Here is a 14,153-nt window from a genome sequence, read left to right on the forward strand (position 1 = left end):
TAACGCCCTTGTTTTGTTTGTCTGAGTAACACGGCAGCGCTGCTTCAGGGCCAGAGGCATCGAACGGCACAGTAGGCCCACGCTAATTTAGCGGTGAGGGCCATAGCGACGTGCGATTGATGAGTTGATGGGGTCCCGCAGATGTCCTGCATACTTACATATAGGTTCAACCCCCAATGGAGAAAATGATCAACGATTGGTTCGATCAGGGATTCTCGACGCTGTTGCCGCCTGCTGCCTTTCCTCGAAATAGCGAGAGTGCCTTGGTCGAACATTTCCAACTTGGGCGACACTATCTTTGAGTGCAGAATCGTGCAGCGCGGCGACGGCGAAAAGACCATAAGGGAAGCGAGATTCGCCAAATCTCATCCCGTTGGCTCAGACCTCTTCGTTCTATGCGAGTCAATTGCATTACTTCTACCTCTCTCTTTTCTCCACGCACCCAAGGCGATCGCTTCTGAAGTCGACCGACTTCACCCACATCGAAACATGGCCCTGAAGCTTCTGGGCCAGCAGAGTCTCCTGAGCGACGCCCCGCGAATTTTTGTCGTGGGGCTTGTGCTCTATGCCGTCGGACTCGTGGCCTACAGGCTACTGTTCCACCCCCTCAGAAACATCCCTGGCCCATGGTACGCTGCAGCAACTTATTGGTATGAGTTCTACCAGGATGTCATCCTGGACGGCCATTACATCAAGGATTACCCCAAATTTCACGCTAAGTATGGTGAGTGAGATCCCGATGCCCGAACGCGACTTCACGGACTGATCCGAAGCAGGACCTGTTGTGAGAGTATCACCAAGCAGAGTGCATGTCTATAACCCAGAATATTTCAAAGAGTATGTTAGCAATTGAGTCTTCAGTGGGAAAAGTGTAAACTAACATCGTCATCAAGGGTTTACGGAAATGGCACCAAGTACACCAAGGACCCTGACTTCTTCCAGAGCGGAGGCGGTATCAAGTATTCCATCATCATGTTGATTGATCCTGAGGCGCACAAGCAGCGCAGGAACACTGTGAAGTCAATTTTCTCGCCAAAACAGATGGATCAATTGGCCCCCGTCGTTCTTGACGTCGTCAAGAGGGCCATGGCAAGGGCCCAGAGGTCATTCGAGAAGGGAGAAGCTATCAGCATGCAGCCCTTCTGGCAGGCCGTGACAGTAAGTTTTACCGTTGTTATTGATTCTAATCTGTGACTTTTGCTGGAAAGGTTGCTAATTTATGTTCTTTGCTGAAGGTCGATACCATTATGCCTGTCCTATTCGACAGAAACATGAACTTGGTTGACCAGGATGAGGAGTTTCCCCCCTTCTTGGACATCATGGAAAAGTTTGCAGAGAACTTCCTGATTACGAAGCACTTCCCGTTTCTCATTCATCTTGCCATGGCTATTCCTATGAGCATCGCTCAAAAGCTACTGCCGGGATATGCTCAGTTCCGCCACGTAAGTAAATCCTCCGGTGACCCACGTCCTGAAGTTGCATTGCATATCGCCTAACACAACTCCCGCAGCAATGTTCCGAGTGGATTCAGGAGATTGAAAACAAGCAAAACGCTGGAATCGACACCGCTTCCGATGGCCGAAGCACATATTTTGATACTTTGCTGAGCACCAAAAACACAAAGATGTACCACAAGCTGAGCCGCGAGGCGCTTGTTGACGAAGCTCTGGCTTTGTGTTTTGCAGGCACCGACACAACCAGCTTTGGCCTAACCTTCGGCACTTACTACTTGCTCAGGCTTCCTGACAAGTTGGATAAGGTGCTTGAAGAGTTGAAGACTGTTGACACCAACTCAGAGGGTCTTTATGAGTACCGTGACATCAGCAGCCTACCTTATTTGGTGCGTGGCTCATTCAGCGCGTGGTTTTGAGGATGTGCTACTGACCTTTAACATGTAGAGCGCGACTATCAAGGAGATTTTGCGTCTCTCCTCTCCAGTACCTGGCATCATCCCGAGAAGAGTCCCCAAAGGCGGCGCCACTGTTGACGGCTACTATCTTCCGGAAGGAGTAAGTATTGCGCCTTTTCCGATATTGCGTGCGGTATGCTGACTCTACTTGCCTCACAGACAACTGTCTCGCAGACTCTCCGCACTATTCATGACAACCCTGATCTATTCGCCGAGCCTGAGAAATTCATTCCAGAACGTTGGCTCGGAGAACAGGGATGGGCGTTGGAGAAGTATTTCGTTCCATTCAGCAAGGGACCGCGATCCTGTTTGGGCATGAAGTAAGTTTCAATACGGTAGTCTGGTCAAATCTGAACAAAGAGCTAATCATCCATAGCGTTGCTTATGTTGAGATGTACCTCAGCATCGCAAACTTCTTCAGCCGGTTCGACATGAGTCTTTACAAGACAGATGAGACGACAGCAATTTGGATTGACAGTGCTGCAGCCAGGATCTGGAAACCTATCAGAGTCAAGATTGACTCCATCAAATAACATCCGTAAAATTGAATATGCACTTCCATTGAATAGCGTGGACAGGTTTGAATCTGCTAGGTATGCGACAGCGTCCCGGCTTGGCATGAGGAATTATTCACTAGGCGCATGGAATCTGGGAGAAACCGTCTTCGTTTATAAGTAATGTTCTATTCTAAACTGCAAATCGTTCGAATGTGAACCGCTGTATGCCTTGCGAACCGCTGTCTACCCTACGAACCGCTGTCTACCCGACGAACCGCTGTCTACCCTACGAACCGCTGTCTACTCTGTCATGATCCTCCAAGAGCAGGCCCCGCGTCTCTCACATCTTTTCCAAGCCTCTCGAAGAATGCGAGACTGGTTGAGGCTGGTCCAGACGTGTGGGTGAGAATACAAAGTCTCCGCACCCCTAGCCCTGGAATTTGCGATTCGATAATCTTTGAAGATGAAGAAGTTGCTTTGCATTGTTCCTTGTCGAAACCGCTGTGTCATGGATGCCATAGAGCGCGGATAGAAGCGGTCGTCTCGAAAAACGCCGTAACCCCTCTGTCTTTGCAACCGAACCAGACCAGCCAAAAACCAGTGTTGTGTTTCGTTGATATAGTTTGCGTAGTCTGGATCGTTTGTATCTAGACCCGGGATTGAATCAACCCGGCCAAACCTGTGAAAGTTGCGTTCACATTCTCGCCAGAGCCCCCGATACAGAACGCGCATTGTTGCTGGTTGTGCCGTCAGAACGCCCACGAGCATATCAAGACCGCCGCTGGCTAACACAGCAAACCCATCGATATCACGACTTCGGCTACGTGCTACCACGTATCTCCGGTTGGGTGGAAAATCATACTGTCCCACGCGAGGCGCATGTTCACACTCCTCCGGCATGTATCGTGGAGGTTGTTGGCGAAACGTCTGAAGAGGACTCATTTCATGTTGGGCAAGCACCGCGCGGTGTGTCATGATGTAATACTCGCGAACGCTCCCAAAGAGCTTGTGGTCGGAGGCTGGTGTGGAGTTGTGGAAGAGATCATTCCAGTCAAACGTATGAAACCTGGGTTGAGGACCGGCAGGCGCTCTTGCCGCTGTCAAGGGGCCGTAGATCTTGCTGAGAATTTCGTATTGTAGAAAGGCGCGATAAACACGGCACCGCTCATCAGTTTCCATGTTGTTAATGTTGAAACTGTTCGAGTGATGTTGGCGGAGATCTCTCTGGGTGGTCATCTGAGAATAATGTGGGTTTGACCACGTTGGCAACGTTCGATACGCAAACGGCAGTCGAACACTGGTGGCCTTGGACAAATAGTCGGTGATGACACGTCGCAAGCATCCACAGAGGTTATCCAACCTTTCTATGTGGATCTTGTTGTTGGGATGTTTAGGATCAGAGAATGGGTTCGTAAGCCTGTTATTTCTCCAGTCGTCCAAGTGACGGGATATTGACGCTTCATCCGAACCCGGACCTGGAAACAACATGACAGCCATCGCGGCTTGGAGAAGATCTCCGCTGAGATCTTTCTGGACTTGCAAGAGGCGGATCTGGTTGCGTGATGAGATGGCTGCGGCACGAAAGGCGTTGGACGCTTGAGTCGCAGCAGCAACATCGGAGCGGCTCGCCATGCTCTCGAGTATCATCATGACGATTTCAGAAGGGATGTGTTCGAACCGAACGGCTGCGTTACGAAAGGCTTTGGACGCTTGAGTCGCAGCAGCAATATCGGAGCGGCTCGCCAGGATCTCGAGTATCATCCGGAGGACTCTAGACGGGACGGGTTCGAACGGATCAGCTGCGTTACGAAAGGCTTTGGACGCTTCAGTCGCAGCAGTAAAATCGGAGCGGCTCGGCAGGATCTCGAGTATCATCCGGAGGATTCCAGACGGGATGGGTTTGAACGGATCCATGGCTGCTGTCGTAGAGAAATCAGGGAAATAAAGCCTCTCAAGTCAAGTAGTCCAATCGACGAGAAATCTGAACAATCTGAATTCGAGTAGTCAAAAACAGCGTGCAATCTGGACAATTTGGAATGGCGCTGGCGTACACGGGGACCAAGGTATATATAGAGATACGCGCCCAGTGAACTGTAAGTGCTGATTCCGTGATTTCACCCAAACCCTCACCGGAAAACCATCGAAGCTAAAACTCAATTCCAATCTCGTTATGGTAAGTCGTCGGGATGTGCACCTGGATGCGAGAATTGAGGCTCCGTGGGGAGCCGCACGGGTTCTCCAAAACCACAAAACCCGGTATCAGGGTGTATTTCTGCAGTTCACACAATAGAGGATGGCCGTCTAAGTCCGCACGAGACCGTGATTTCAATTGGAAGAATTATCCACGCCGTCACTCACACCGACTTTCGCTGAGGGCATTCCCAAGTGGTTCAATTCGACATGAAATCAGGCCATTCAGGACTTGTTTTGCAGTGCATATGCCCTAAGGGTCATCAAGTATAGATGGCCATACATAGCGAAACCAGATGATCTGTCATTCAGGGGTTAGCCGGTCCGCACAGGATTTATTTTCCGAGATGTGACTTACAGGCCAACAAACAAATGACCAGCAGGAAGCACACCATGTAGATTGGCACTCCGGGAGACCCTGATGAAATGGCGATGATCGGAACCTGTCGTCTGACTAATCTTTCCGTTGCCGGTAAGTTTGAGAAGGGGGTGTTGACGCGGCCAAGCGTGATCGTCCCATCGGTAGGAAAATCGGGATACGTGTATTCGGGTGGCGGATCTTGACTGTCTGATTCGTGTCGGACGTGCACACCGGGAGTCGAAAGTCCATTTTGATAGATGGTTATCCTCTCTGAAGTCATAATTTCGAGTAACCTGATAGAACGGAGATCGCTGGATGAAGCAGCTTTTCTATTTGGTATGGCTTCGTGTGTCTCCACCCAGGGGAAGTTTGTGAGCTTTATATGTTTAGTTCCGACGTGTGACAGCCCCTGAGCGCCTTCCTGATTTCTAATGCCCTGGGCGAATGACACGCTGAATTGAGGCAACACTCATCGCGGCTAGTGGCATCTACCTCTCCTGCTCGGGTGCCACAGAGGTTGTTGCACTTCACGACTTTTCGCCGTCAAATTGCGATGCTCCAAGCAGAATACACGGCTTGCTTTTCCAAAGAAGATTTGATGCTATCTTGACGCGGGACTCTGCAGTCTTGCGTGAAAGGCGTTAGCTTGAGCACTAAGGTTGAGACCACGTTTACGCTGGCGTTCCTTCGCAAACTACATAGATTCTATCGAGGGCACATATGCAGCGACCCGTCCGATTGGTGCAACCCTTCCTGTTGCCACGCGGATGGCTGGGTCTGGGCAAAAGCGTGGCCTGGACAGAGATACCTGAGAACCGGGTGTGCTTTGAGAGACATCATACTCCTAGATTGGGGCAAACTCACCTCGTCATACTAAACATAGCCTCAATGCTTGAAGAAAACATGAGATGTGTTGTTCTATCACCGAACTACGTGCACATGAAGGTCGTCGTATGTCAAGTTTGATTGGGGATTTGTCCCCTATAATTCGAGTCCCAGGTTGCCAAATGTGTAACCTTATTGTAGTAGGGTGTTGTCCATTTGGTCAACTATCCTTGAACCGCATCCATCTTAGCAGACTCGCTTATTTGGCTGAATCTGTTCAACCGTTGGACTAGTGTAAGGGGCTGGCCCCTAGGCTTGTTCAACGTAGAGGTGCCGTCGATTGACTATTCTAAGCTGAAGAAGGAGGAAAGGACTTTACAGGGATAGGCGCCTAGCAGCAGTGATGCAGACCGGGGCTAGGCGGTGTGCTACAGCAGAATAGTGGATCCGGCGGAGCCGGATCTCGGTAGCTGCTCCGGCAAAGCCGGAGATCTCGGCCGGGCTCTAGCCCGTTACATTACCTCCCCGCTCCCCTCCGGCGGCGCGTCCGTGGCGCTAGAGCTGGGTCTCCGTCGTGCTTCATCGCAGGGCCGTAACGTTGTTCGTAAGCCTCCATCGCTTCCGTCCCCTGGAGCGTCTCGATAGGCTCCCAGGTTCTCTCTGCGTATCCTTCCCACTTAACCAGCACTTCACGGCGTCTCCCACGCCCTCGACGCTTCCAGGCGGCGGCGTCGATACTCTCTACATTCCAGGTCTCCTCGCCTTCGTCATCTATAATTGGGGGCGGCTGCTCGTCGTCTAGCGTTTGCCCAGGTAAAGGGTCGTTACCTGCACGCTTCAGGGTATCCACGTGGAAGCGTGGGTATATAGCCGTTGGCACGTTAAGCTCTACCACGTATGGTGAGATAACCTTCGTAACGGTATACTTATGGTGCAACCAATCCAGTTTCTTGCATGGCCTAGGAGACCTGTAGTGGCCCATGTGAAGCCAGACTTTGTCGCCTGCTTCTAGTCTCTCCGTAGGCTGGCGCTTCCTGTTAGCCAGCTCCTCATAGCGTTGCTGCGTTGAGGCAAGGGTCGACCGTGCCATATCCATCACGTCCTGGAGCCTTGTTACCAACTTGCGTGCCAGGTCCTCGCGACGGCCCCCATGGTCTTCTGGGTCTGCCTCTTGAACCCGGACAGGCTCTGGGTGGTATCCGTGTTCTAAGAAGAAGCTGCTCATGCCTATAGCGCTGCTATCGCGGCTGCAGAGCGCTAGTTGAGCTGCTGGGAGGTTATTCGCCCAATCCTTCTGCGAGTAGGTAATGTAATTGCGTAGGTAGGCCTGGATCTCTTGGTTCATCCTTTCTGGGCCGCCATCAGTCTGTGGGTGATAGGCAGTACTGAGCCGCTGTTCTATTCCTAAAAGCTTGCAGAATTGCCGCCAGAAGCGGCTCGTCCAGTTGCTTCCTCTGTCGCTCACGATTGAAGTAGGGACGCCGTGGAAGCGGAAGTGGCAGCTCAGGAATCGTTCAGCGCAGGCTTCAGCTTCCATACTTTCCATAGCTTCAAGGGTTACGCCTTTTCCTAGCCGGTCGATAATTACCCAAAGGTATCGCTCACCCTTATCCGTAAGGGGAAGGTCGGTAATGAAATCCATAGCGAGGTCGCTTCGTATACGCTGCGGTATTGGTAGAGGTTTCAGAAGTCCTTTTCGATGCTCTCTCCAGATGTGGCTTCGCCCGCAGCCATCGCAATTGCGGCAGAAGCGTCGTACTAGCTGTGACTGGCCAGGCCAGTAGAAGCGCCTACTGACTAACGCGAGGGTATTATCTCTACCAGGGTGGCCACTAAGTACTGAGTCGTGGCTGCTTTGAACGATACGAGTACGTAGTGTGTTCGCCTCGCTATCTAGGTCTTCGCTACCTGGTACCCAGATCCGGTCTCTGAATAGTAGTCGGTTGCCATTATCGATCTCACACTCAGCAATCTGGACCTTTAGCTTGAGGCTAGGAGGGAAGCTTCTTTCTCGTTGTTTCACAGCATTATATGCCTGCTGGTAGACTTGGTCTTGCCCTTGGGTCTGGTCCCAGAGTTGCTGTAGTTCCTTATCGTCGGTGAACACAAGCACTGATGGGGCTGCCTCTACGCGTCGTGTACGCGTTGAGGTAAGGGCTACTTCGGGAAGAAGCTGGAGAATCCGGCCTTGTTCGCGCTCGTCCTCTAGAGACGTAGGTACGTCTTGTTCGCGTCTAGAGAGTGCGTCTGGCACTACTGCTTCACTTCCTGGCCGGTACTGTATCTCGAAGTTGTACTGAGACAGCTCCTCTGCCCATCGGCTTTGTCGTTCTGTGAGCCTCTGCTTTGTCATGAAGTACTTCAGGTTCTTATGATCAGATAGAACCTTGAACTTATTGACGCTCTGCAGTTCCGCTCTCCATGCTCGTAGGCAGCTAATAATAGCTAGCATCTCCTTATCGTGGATTGGGTAGTTGAACTGGGCGGCATTCAGCCGCTGCGAGTGGTATGCTACTGCGTGACGTCTCCCATGCTCATCTTCTTGTGACAGTACTCCTCCAAGGGCGAAGCCTGAGCAGTCAGCCTCAACGTAGGTTGTACGCTCAGGGTCTAGTTGATGTAGGATAGGCTTGGCTGCAAAGATCCTCTTAAGCTCCTGGAATGCTACTTCCTGCTCTTTACCCCAGTGGAATAGGACGCCCTTCTTTGTAAGAGATATAAGGGGTCCAGCAATCTCTGAGTATGCTGGGATGAAGATCCGATAGTAGTTTGCAAACCCTAGGAAGCTTCTAACTCCCTTAACCGTCTTTGGCGCAGCCCATTCCTTGATTGCCTTCAGCTTCTCAGGATCGCAGGAGATGCCTACTCCTGCGGTGATAATGAACCCTAGGTACTTGACTGTCTTCACAGAGAACGCACACTTATGAGGGTCTAGCCGGAGCCCTGCAAGAGCAAGCTTCCGTAGTACTAGCTTAACCTTTGCTTCGTGGTCTTGCCGTGAGCCGTTTGAGTAGATCAGTACGTCGTCCATATATGCCGTAGCGAAATCGTCTAGGTACTCTCGAAGCACTCCGTTGATATATCGTTGAAATGTAGCGGGGGCTCCTGTAAGCCCAAAGGGTACAACTAGCCATTCGAATAGCCCATATCTTGTCCTGAAGGCCGTCTTATGCTCCTCTCCTTCAGCAATTCGTATCTTATGGAACGCTGCAACCACATCCAGTTTCGTGAACCACTTAGCAGCACTAACAGTGCGTAGTGTCTCTTGGATTAAGGGGAGAGGGTATCGGTCGCGCTTAGTGAGTTCATTAAGGGCGCGGTAGTCAACACAAAAGCGTATCCCTCCCCCTGGTTTACGTACGAACAGTACTGGTGCTGATGCCTCTGAGCTGCTGGCGCGGATAAAGCCTTTATCCAGTAGGTCTCGTAGGGTCTTACGGAGGACGAGGAGTTCTTCTCGTGACATGCTATAGAGCGGCCCCCATGGTAGTACAGTCTCATTACCACTACTATCCTGTTTGATAGGGATCTTATGGTCGACCCCAGGACGATGTGGTGGAAGGTTGGCGGCTTCGTCAGGTTGGAACAGCTTGTGGAACTCAGCTAGTATAGCTGGCGGAAGGAGGGCCTTTAGATCTGCCTTCTCAGTCTTCTTCGTAAGGGCCTTCTGTATATCTGCTAGGCTGATGGCTCGGACTTCGTATCCTGCAGTTCGTTTGGTGTCTCGTTGTGCTCTCCTATAGAGTGCAGTGAAAGGAGCTCCTGGAAGGAGACGCGCGGCTCTGATCTCCCTTACTCGATCTGGTTCTTCTTCGCCTTTTAAGCGTAGGTCTACGCCACCCCTCCTATGCCGTATCCGTTGTGCAGCGGCATCGTATAGAATACGGTTCCTCTCCATCCAAGGCTTCCCTAGGAACAGGTCGTCACCAAGGCTACGTACGGTATATGCAAAGATCTTCTCATCATAACCACACAGCTCTAGGTTGAAGACAACTACACCTGTTGCTTTTGTAGCGCCTGTAGCGTCGCTAAAGCTGCCTAGCAGCCGCTCAGAGCGGTCTACTACCGGTAGGCGGAGCTTACGGGCGAGGTCGTGGTCGATAAGGGAGTATAGATCGCACCCAGTGTCTACTAGGGCGTCTGCTTGAGTGCCCTTGTGTATGCGGGTAGTGATCACTGCTGATTTGCTGCTCATGTGATGCTTGAACTGCTTCCATTCTGTAATGTCACTAGGCTTGGCCTCTAACGCCCGACTTCGCGTTAGAGTTACTCTTTTCCCGAGCTCTCTTCAGCTTCAGAGCTTCCTAGCTCCTCTATAGCATTACTATCGCTGCTCTCCTCTCGCCTCTTAGCTTTCTCAACCTTCTTGACCTTCTTAGGCCCTGAACGTCTTGGCTTAGGGCACCGTGTAGCAATATGGCCGATCTTATTGCAGTTATAGCATTTACGGTTATCTTTCTGGGGCCTTATGTTGTCTTCTGATGAGGAAGAGTCGCTGCGGTAGCGCTGTGACTTTGCGGCTCTTCTGGGCTCCTTAGTCCGGCTGACTCCAGCCATGAGGGTGTCCCCATCGGCATCTCGGTATCGTCGTCGTTCGTGACGTTCCTGGTAGGTCCTACTATCTAGCCCTGACCCTATTATCATAAGGACCCGGGCGTATTCTGGGTAGGTTTTCGGGGGATCGATTACACTAATTAGACGGTCCCGCAGAGTGGAGTTCAGGGCTCCTTTCAGATAGTTGATTCTGACTGCGTCTGCCCAGTGTCCTCCTCCACCTTCTGCTAACTCCTTCTCAAACTTTGGGAGGAATGTAGCAAAGCTTTCGTTTTCCTTCTGTCGGATAGTACGTAGCCTATCCAGTGCCCTGGCTTCTGCATTGGGATCTCCATAGCGAGTCTCAAGGTATTGCATAAACTGATCGGAGGATTCCGCTCCATCTGCTCCGCCTTGAGCGTAGTAGGGTGACGCCATGGTTTGAGCTGTGCCTTCCAGCCTTGCGTAGATGTATGCGAATATATCGGCATCACAGTCGAAAGCTTCCCTATCTCTTCGTATCTTTCCCTTCATCTCTAGGAACCAACGTTGGAAATCTTTACGTATGCCGCTAAACTTTGGTGGGTTTGGTATTTGATGTTTCCTCCGCCCTCTAGCTGCCATCGTTATACCGTCGCTCGTTGCCTGTATAGTTGTATCGGCTGTGGACGGGGTCGTTACGCTGCTCGCAAGCGGCGTAGGGGTTGCTCTATCCGTTGACATAAGCCCATTCAGAGCTGTCAAGAGCTGCGTCATCTGGGCCGTCTGCTGGGCCATCTGGTCCTGAAGAGGACGGACGCTTGCGTTGACCGCTTCGTTGATCCGGCGATCAATCTCAGCATTCATCGCGTCGTTTACGCTACCCTCTGGCGGATCCATCGTGCCGCTCTCGTGAGGTTCCATATAGCGTCTTCTCGTTGCGCTACCCTCTAGCGAATCGTCGTGTCGCTCTCGTGAGGTTCCGTATAGCGTCTTCTCGTTTGCACTACCCTCTAGCGAATCGTCATATCGCTCTCGTGAGGTTTCGTATAGCGTCTTTTGTTGTCGAGCTTAGAATATGTAAGGGGCTGGCCCCTAGGCTTGTTCAACGTAGAGGTGCCGTCGATTGACTATTCTAAGCTGAAGAAGGAGGAAAGGACTTTACAGGGATAGGCGCCTAGCAGCAGTGATGCAGACCGGGGCTAGGCGGTGTGCTACAGCAGAATAGTGGATCCGGCGGAGCCGGATCTCGGTAGCTGCTCCGGCAAAGCCGGAGATCTCGGCCGGGCTCTAGCCCGTTACAACTAGTAACTGAGGCGGGCCCGTTTTGAAGTTGGTTCAAAATGGGTCATGTGACGTGGACGTAAGCAGTGACTCACGGGTTGGTACTTCGGTTCAGTCCCGAACATTTGATTCGGTCCAGTCCCGAAGGCGACATTTAAAGAGGGGATGCTAGATGTCAGGCCTACATTGCATAACCGAGTCAAGCATCTCAACTATGCAATCCGGTACTGCTTCCTAACCTCAATATGGCCTATTTGCATCTGTTTCATGTAGTGTAGCACATCTCGATGGATCTGGCCAACTGGCCACTTATCCTTTACAACAAGATAGTCAATCAATCAATACACAGTTATGCCGTTACTCGCTGGTAGCCACGCTGTCTATCTGACAGTTATGAGCCCAGTTGATTTCTGGTAACTGGCTCTTGATCGCGAGATTCATTCAATCAATTCAAGAAGTACGCTAAAGGACAGGCACAGCGATCAGGATCGTTACAGCCCCATATCCTAGATGGCAGCAAAGTAAAGCCAGCAAAAGCGACGGCAAAGACTGTCCTAATCGTCCAGAGTCAACTGGGCGTAGAACACAAAAGTCCTCCATCTTTGAGGCATATTTTACGGACGGAAGCCGCAATATCAGGCGGAAAGACCGATCCAAGCGACGCCGAACGAGACCGGCCGACCCTGCAGAACAACTACAAGTAACTACTTGTTAAGAATCACTATCAGAGGATCTGGGAATTCCTTTGAAATCATCACTAGACTGGCTTAAGTGAAGCTATCACTATGGACACCTCTAAGACAACTCAGAGGTTAGAGAGCGATGCGGATTGGGTCAAATGGTATAATCTCTTCAGGATGACGGCAACCTTCCATGAGGTTTGGCCATATGTCAACCCTGATGGAACTGAGGTTCTAGTTGAGCCGAGGATCAGATTTCCAGATGTTGACGCTGAGAACTATGACAGACTGCTCAAGGTTGCGGCACTGGAGCACCAGGACGCAGCAAGGATTCATGAAAAGCATCGGAAGGGAGTCCTGGAGGTACTCAAATGGATCAACTCTTCAGTCAACCAGGTCTACCTCAACCAGACAACAAACCAGCAATCAGTCAGAGGCATCATAGTGGCTCTCAGAGAACAACTGAGCCCTGATAGTTACGCCAGACAACAGCAAGTCCTTCACAGATACAACATCCATCGCAGAACGATCAAGAGGACTCGTCTTACTGAATGGCTTATTGTCTACCAGGAGATTATGGAGGAGGCAGCCTCAGCAGGAGTCCCAGCGCTTGCAGACTCAACCACACAAGTGGCAGACTTCCTGAATACGGTCAAGGAGATCGCCCCAGAGTATTACACTGGAGCCTCATTCAACTTCTCAAGGATTGCTCAACCTATTCAGGCTCAAGCCACCCAGGCTCAGCCTGGCCAGGCCCAGGATGGGGTACAGCAACCACCACAGGTTCCATCTGGAGTCACACAAGCCCTGGAGTTCAAGAGATGGGTTCGAACCTTTCACCCAGACTGGCTTACTGCAAGCAAACCTCCAGTCAGTTCAACCAGCTTTGCAACCTGGCAAGGGGAAAATGAGGATAACAACTCCTCATCCTCACAGAACAACAGTTCAAAGAAGAAGGAGAAAAGGAAGCCAGATTGCCCAGCCTGTTTTGGACAGCAAAAACACTATATTGTTGACTGCTGGCATATGAATCCAGCTAAGAGACATTCTCACTACGATCCAGAGAAGGATTCGAACAAGAAGGCTATTGAGGCAGGCAGGAAATTCCTTAAAGACCATCCCAGAATACAAGAGAGACTAGACAAAGTCCTCAAGGAGGGATCATCAGGATCATCCTCAACCAACTGGAGACAAAGGTCTAGGTCACAATCCAGAGAAAGGAGCAACAACACTTCATATGTTGGCCACTCAGATGATGCTTCTATTATGTCATCAGCAGATTCATCTTCAGACTCATCCTTCTGTACTGTGGATTCATCCCTCCCATCACCATCCAGCTTTACTTCAGGTTTCTGCCTTAAGGACAGTGTCATCATTGACTGTGGAACAGCCTTTCATGTCTGTAACGATATCACCAGGATGAAGGATCTTGATTACTCCTGGCAGAAGGCTATCCTCACAGGTGGAGGAGCAGTTCAGGCTGTCGCAAGAGGTACTATGGTAGTCCGCCCTAATATGGGGGGCAAGGGGAAGAAGGGGATTAGAGTCAGAGATGTGTGGTACACACCTGACTACCCTGTGACGCTCGTAGCCACAGAGCCACTCAGGAAGAAGGGTCTCTTCTTCACTTCCAAATCGTAGCCACAGAGCCACTCAGGAAGAAGGGTCTCTTCTTCACTTCCAAACACCCAGGGATGGAAAACTCTCAGGGAGAATTACTATTCAAGACCCCTCATCAGTATGGGCAATACCTTCTTGAGTATCATGCCCCACAGGCAACAGAGACTCCACCGCTATCCAAGCAAGTTACCTTTCAGCCTACAGGTCGGGATAAAGAAGAAACGTCCTTTTCAGGATTCAAGAAGTCCTCAGACCCTGTTGTATCTAAGGCTGAA

At 51.0% G+C, this 14,153-nt stretch overlaps 5 protein-coding genes across 5 annotated transcripts; 2 read left to right on the forward strand and 3 right to left on the reverse strand.

Moving 5' to 3' along the window:
- Nucleotides 1-489: 489 nt before the first annotated feature.
- Nucleotides 490-2,442, forward strand: BOT1-0 (Cytochrome P450 monooxygenase BOT1; the record flags this gene model as incomplete). The annotated part of the gene is made up of 8 exons (XM_032021252.1): nucleotides 490-724; nucleotides 777-837; nucleotides 894-1,158; nucleotides 1,236-1,442; nucleotides 1,511-1,840; nucleotides 1,899-2,009; nucleotides 2,069-2,229; nucleotides 2,286-2,442. 8 exons carry the CDS (start codon nucleotides 490-492, stop codon nucleotides 2,440-2,442), a joined length of 1,527 nt encoding a protein of 508 aa, XP_031881851.1.
- A 264-nt stretch (nucleotides 2,443-2,706) lies between these two features.
- On the reverse strand, nucleotides 2,707-4,320 carry CGGC5_v010205 (uncharacterized protein; the record flags this gene model as incomplete). The annotated part of the gene is made up of 1 exon (XM_032021253.1): nucleotides 2,707-4,320. The coding sequence occupies one exon, from the start codon at nucleotides 4,318-4,320 to the stop codon at nucleotides 2,707-2,709; it is 1,614 nt and encodes a 537-aa protein (XP_031881852.1).
- A 539-nt stretch (nucleotides 4,321-4,859) lies between these two features.
- CGGC5_v010206 (uncharacterized protein) lies at nucleotides 4,860-5,237 on the reverse strand (the record flags this gene model as incomplete). The annotated part of the gene is made up of 2 exons (XM_032021255.1): nucleotides 4,860-4,897; nucleotides 4,955-5,237. The coding sequence occupies 2 exons, from the start codon at nucleotides 5,235-5,237 to the stop codon at nucleotides 4,860-4,862; spliced, it is 321 nt and encodes a 106-aa protein (XP_031881849.1).
- A 1,062-nt stretch (nucleotides 5,238-6,299) lies between these two features.
- TY3B-I (Transposon Ty3-I Gag-Pol polyprotein) lies at nucleotides 6,300-11,194 on the reverse strand (the record flags this gene model as incomplete). The annotated part of the gene is made up of 1 exon (XM_066152283.1): nucleotides 6,300-7,424. The coding sequence occupies one exon, from the start codon at nucleotides 7,422-7,424 to the stop codon at nucleotides 6,300-6,302; it is 1,125 nt and encodes a 374-aa protein (XP_066008529.1).
- Nucleotides 11,195-12,363: 1,169 nt separating this feature from the next.
- Nucleotides 12,364-13,899, forward strand: CGGC5_v010208 (uncharacterized protein; the record flags this gene model as incomplete). Its single annotated transcript, XM_066152284.1, has 1 exon — nucleotides 12,364-13,899. One exon carries the CDS (start codon nucleotides 12,364-12,366, stop codon nucleotides 13,897-13,899), a length of 1,536 nt encoding a protein of 511 aa, XP_066008530.1.
- Nucleotides 13,900-14,153: the final 254 nt, after the last annotated feature.

The sequence above is a fragment of the Colletotrichum fructicola genome (assembly GCF_000319635.2).
Source record: "Colletotrichum fructicola Nara gc5 chromosome Unknown KSG_Nara_v1_contig05, whole genome shotgun sequence".
Taxonomy (NCBI): Eukaryota; Fungi; Ascomycota; class Sordariomycetes; order Glomerellales; family Glomerellaceae; genus Colletotrichum; species Colletotrichum fructicola.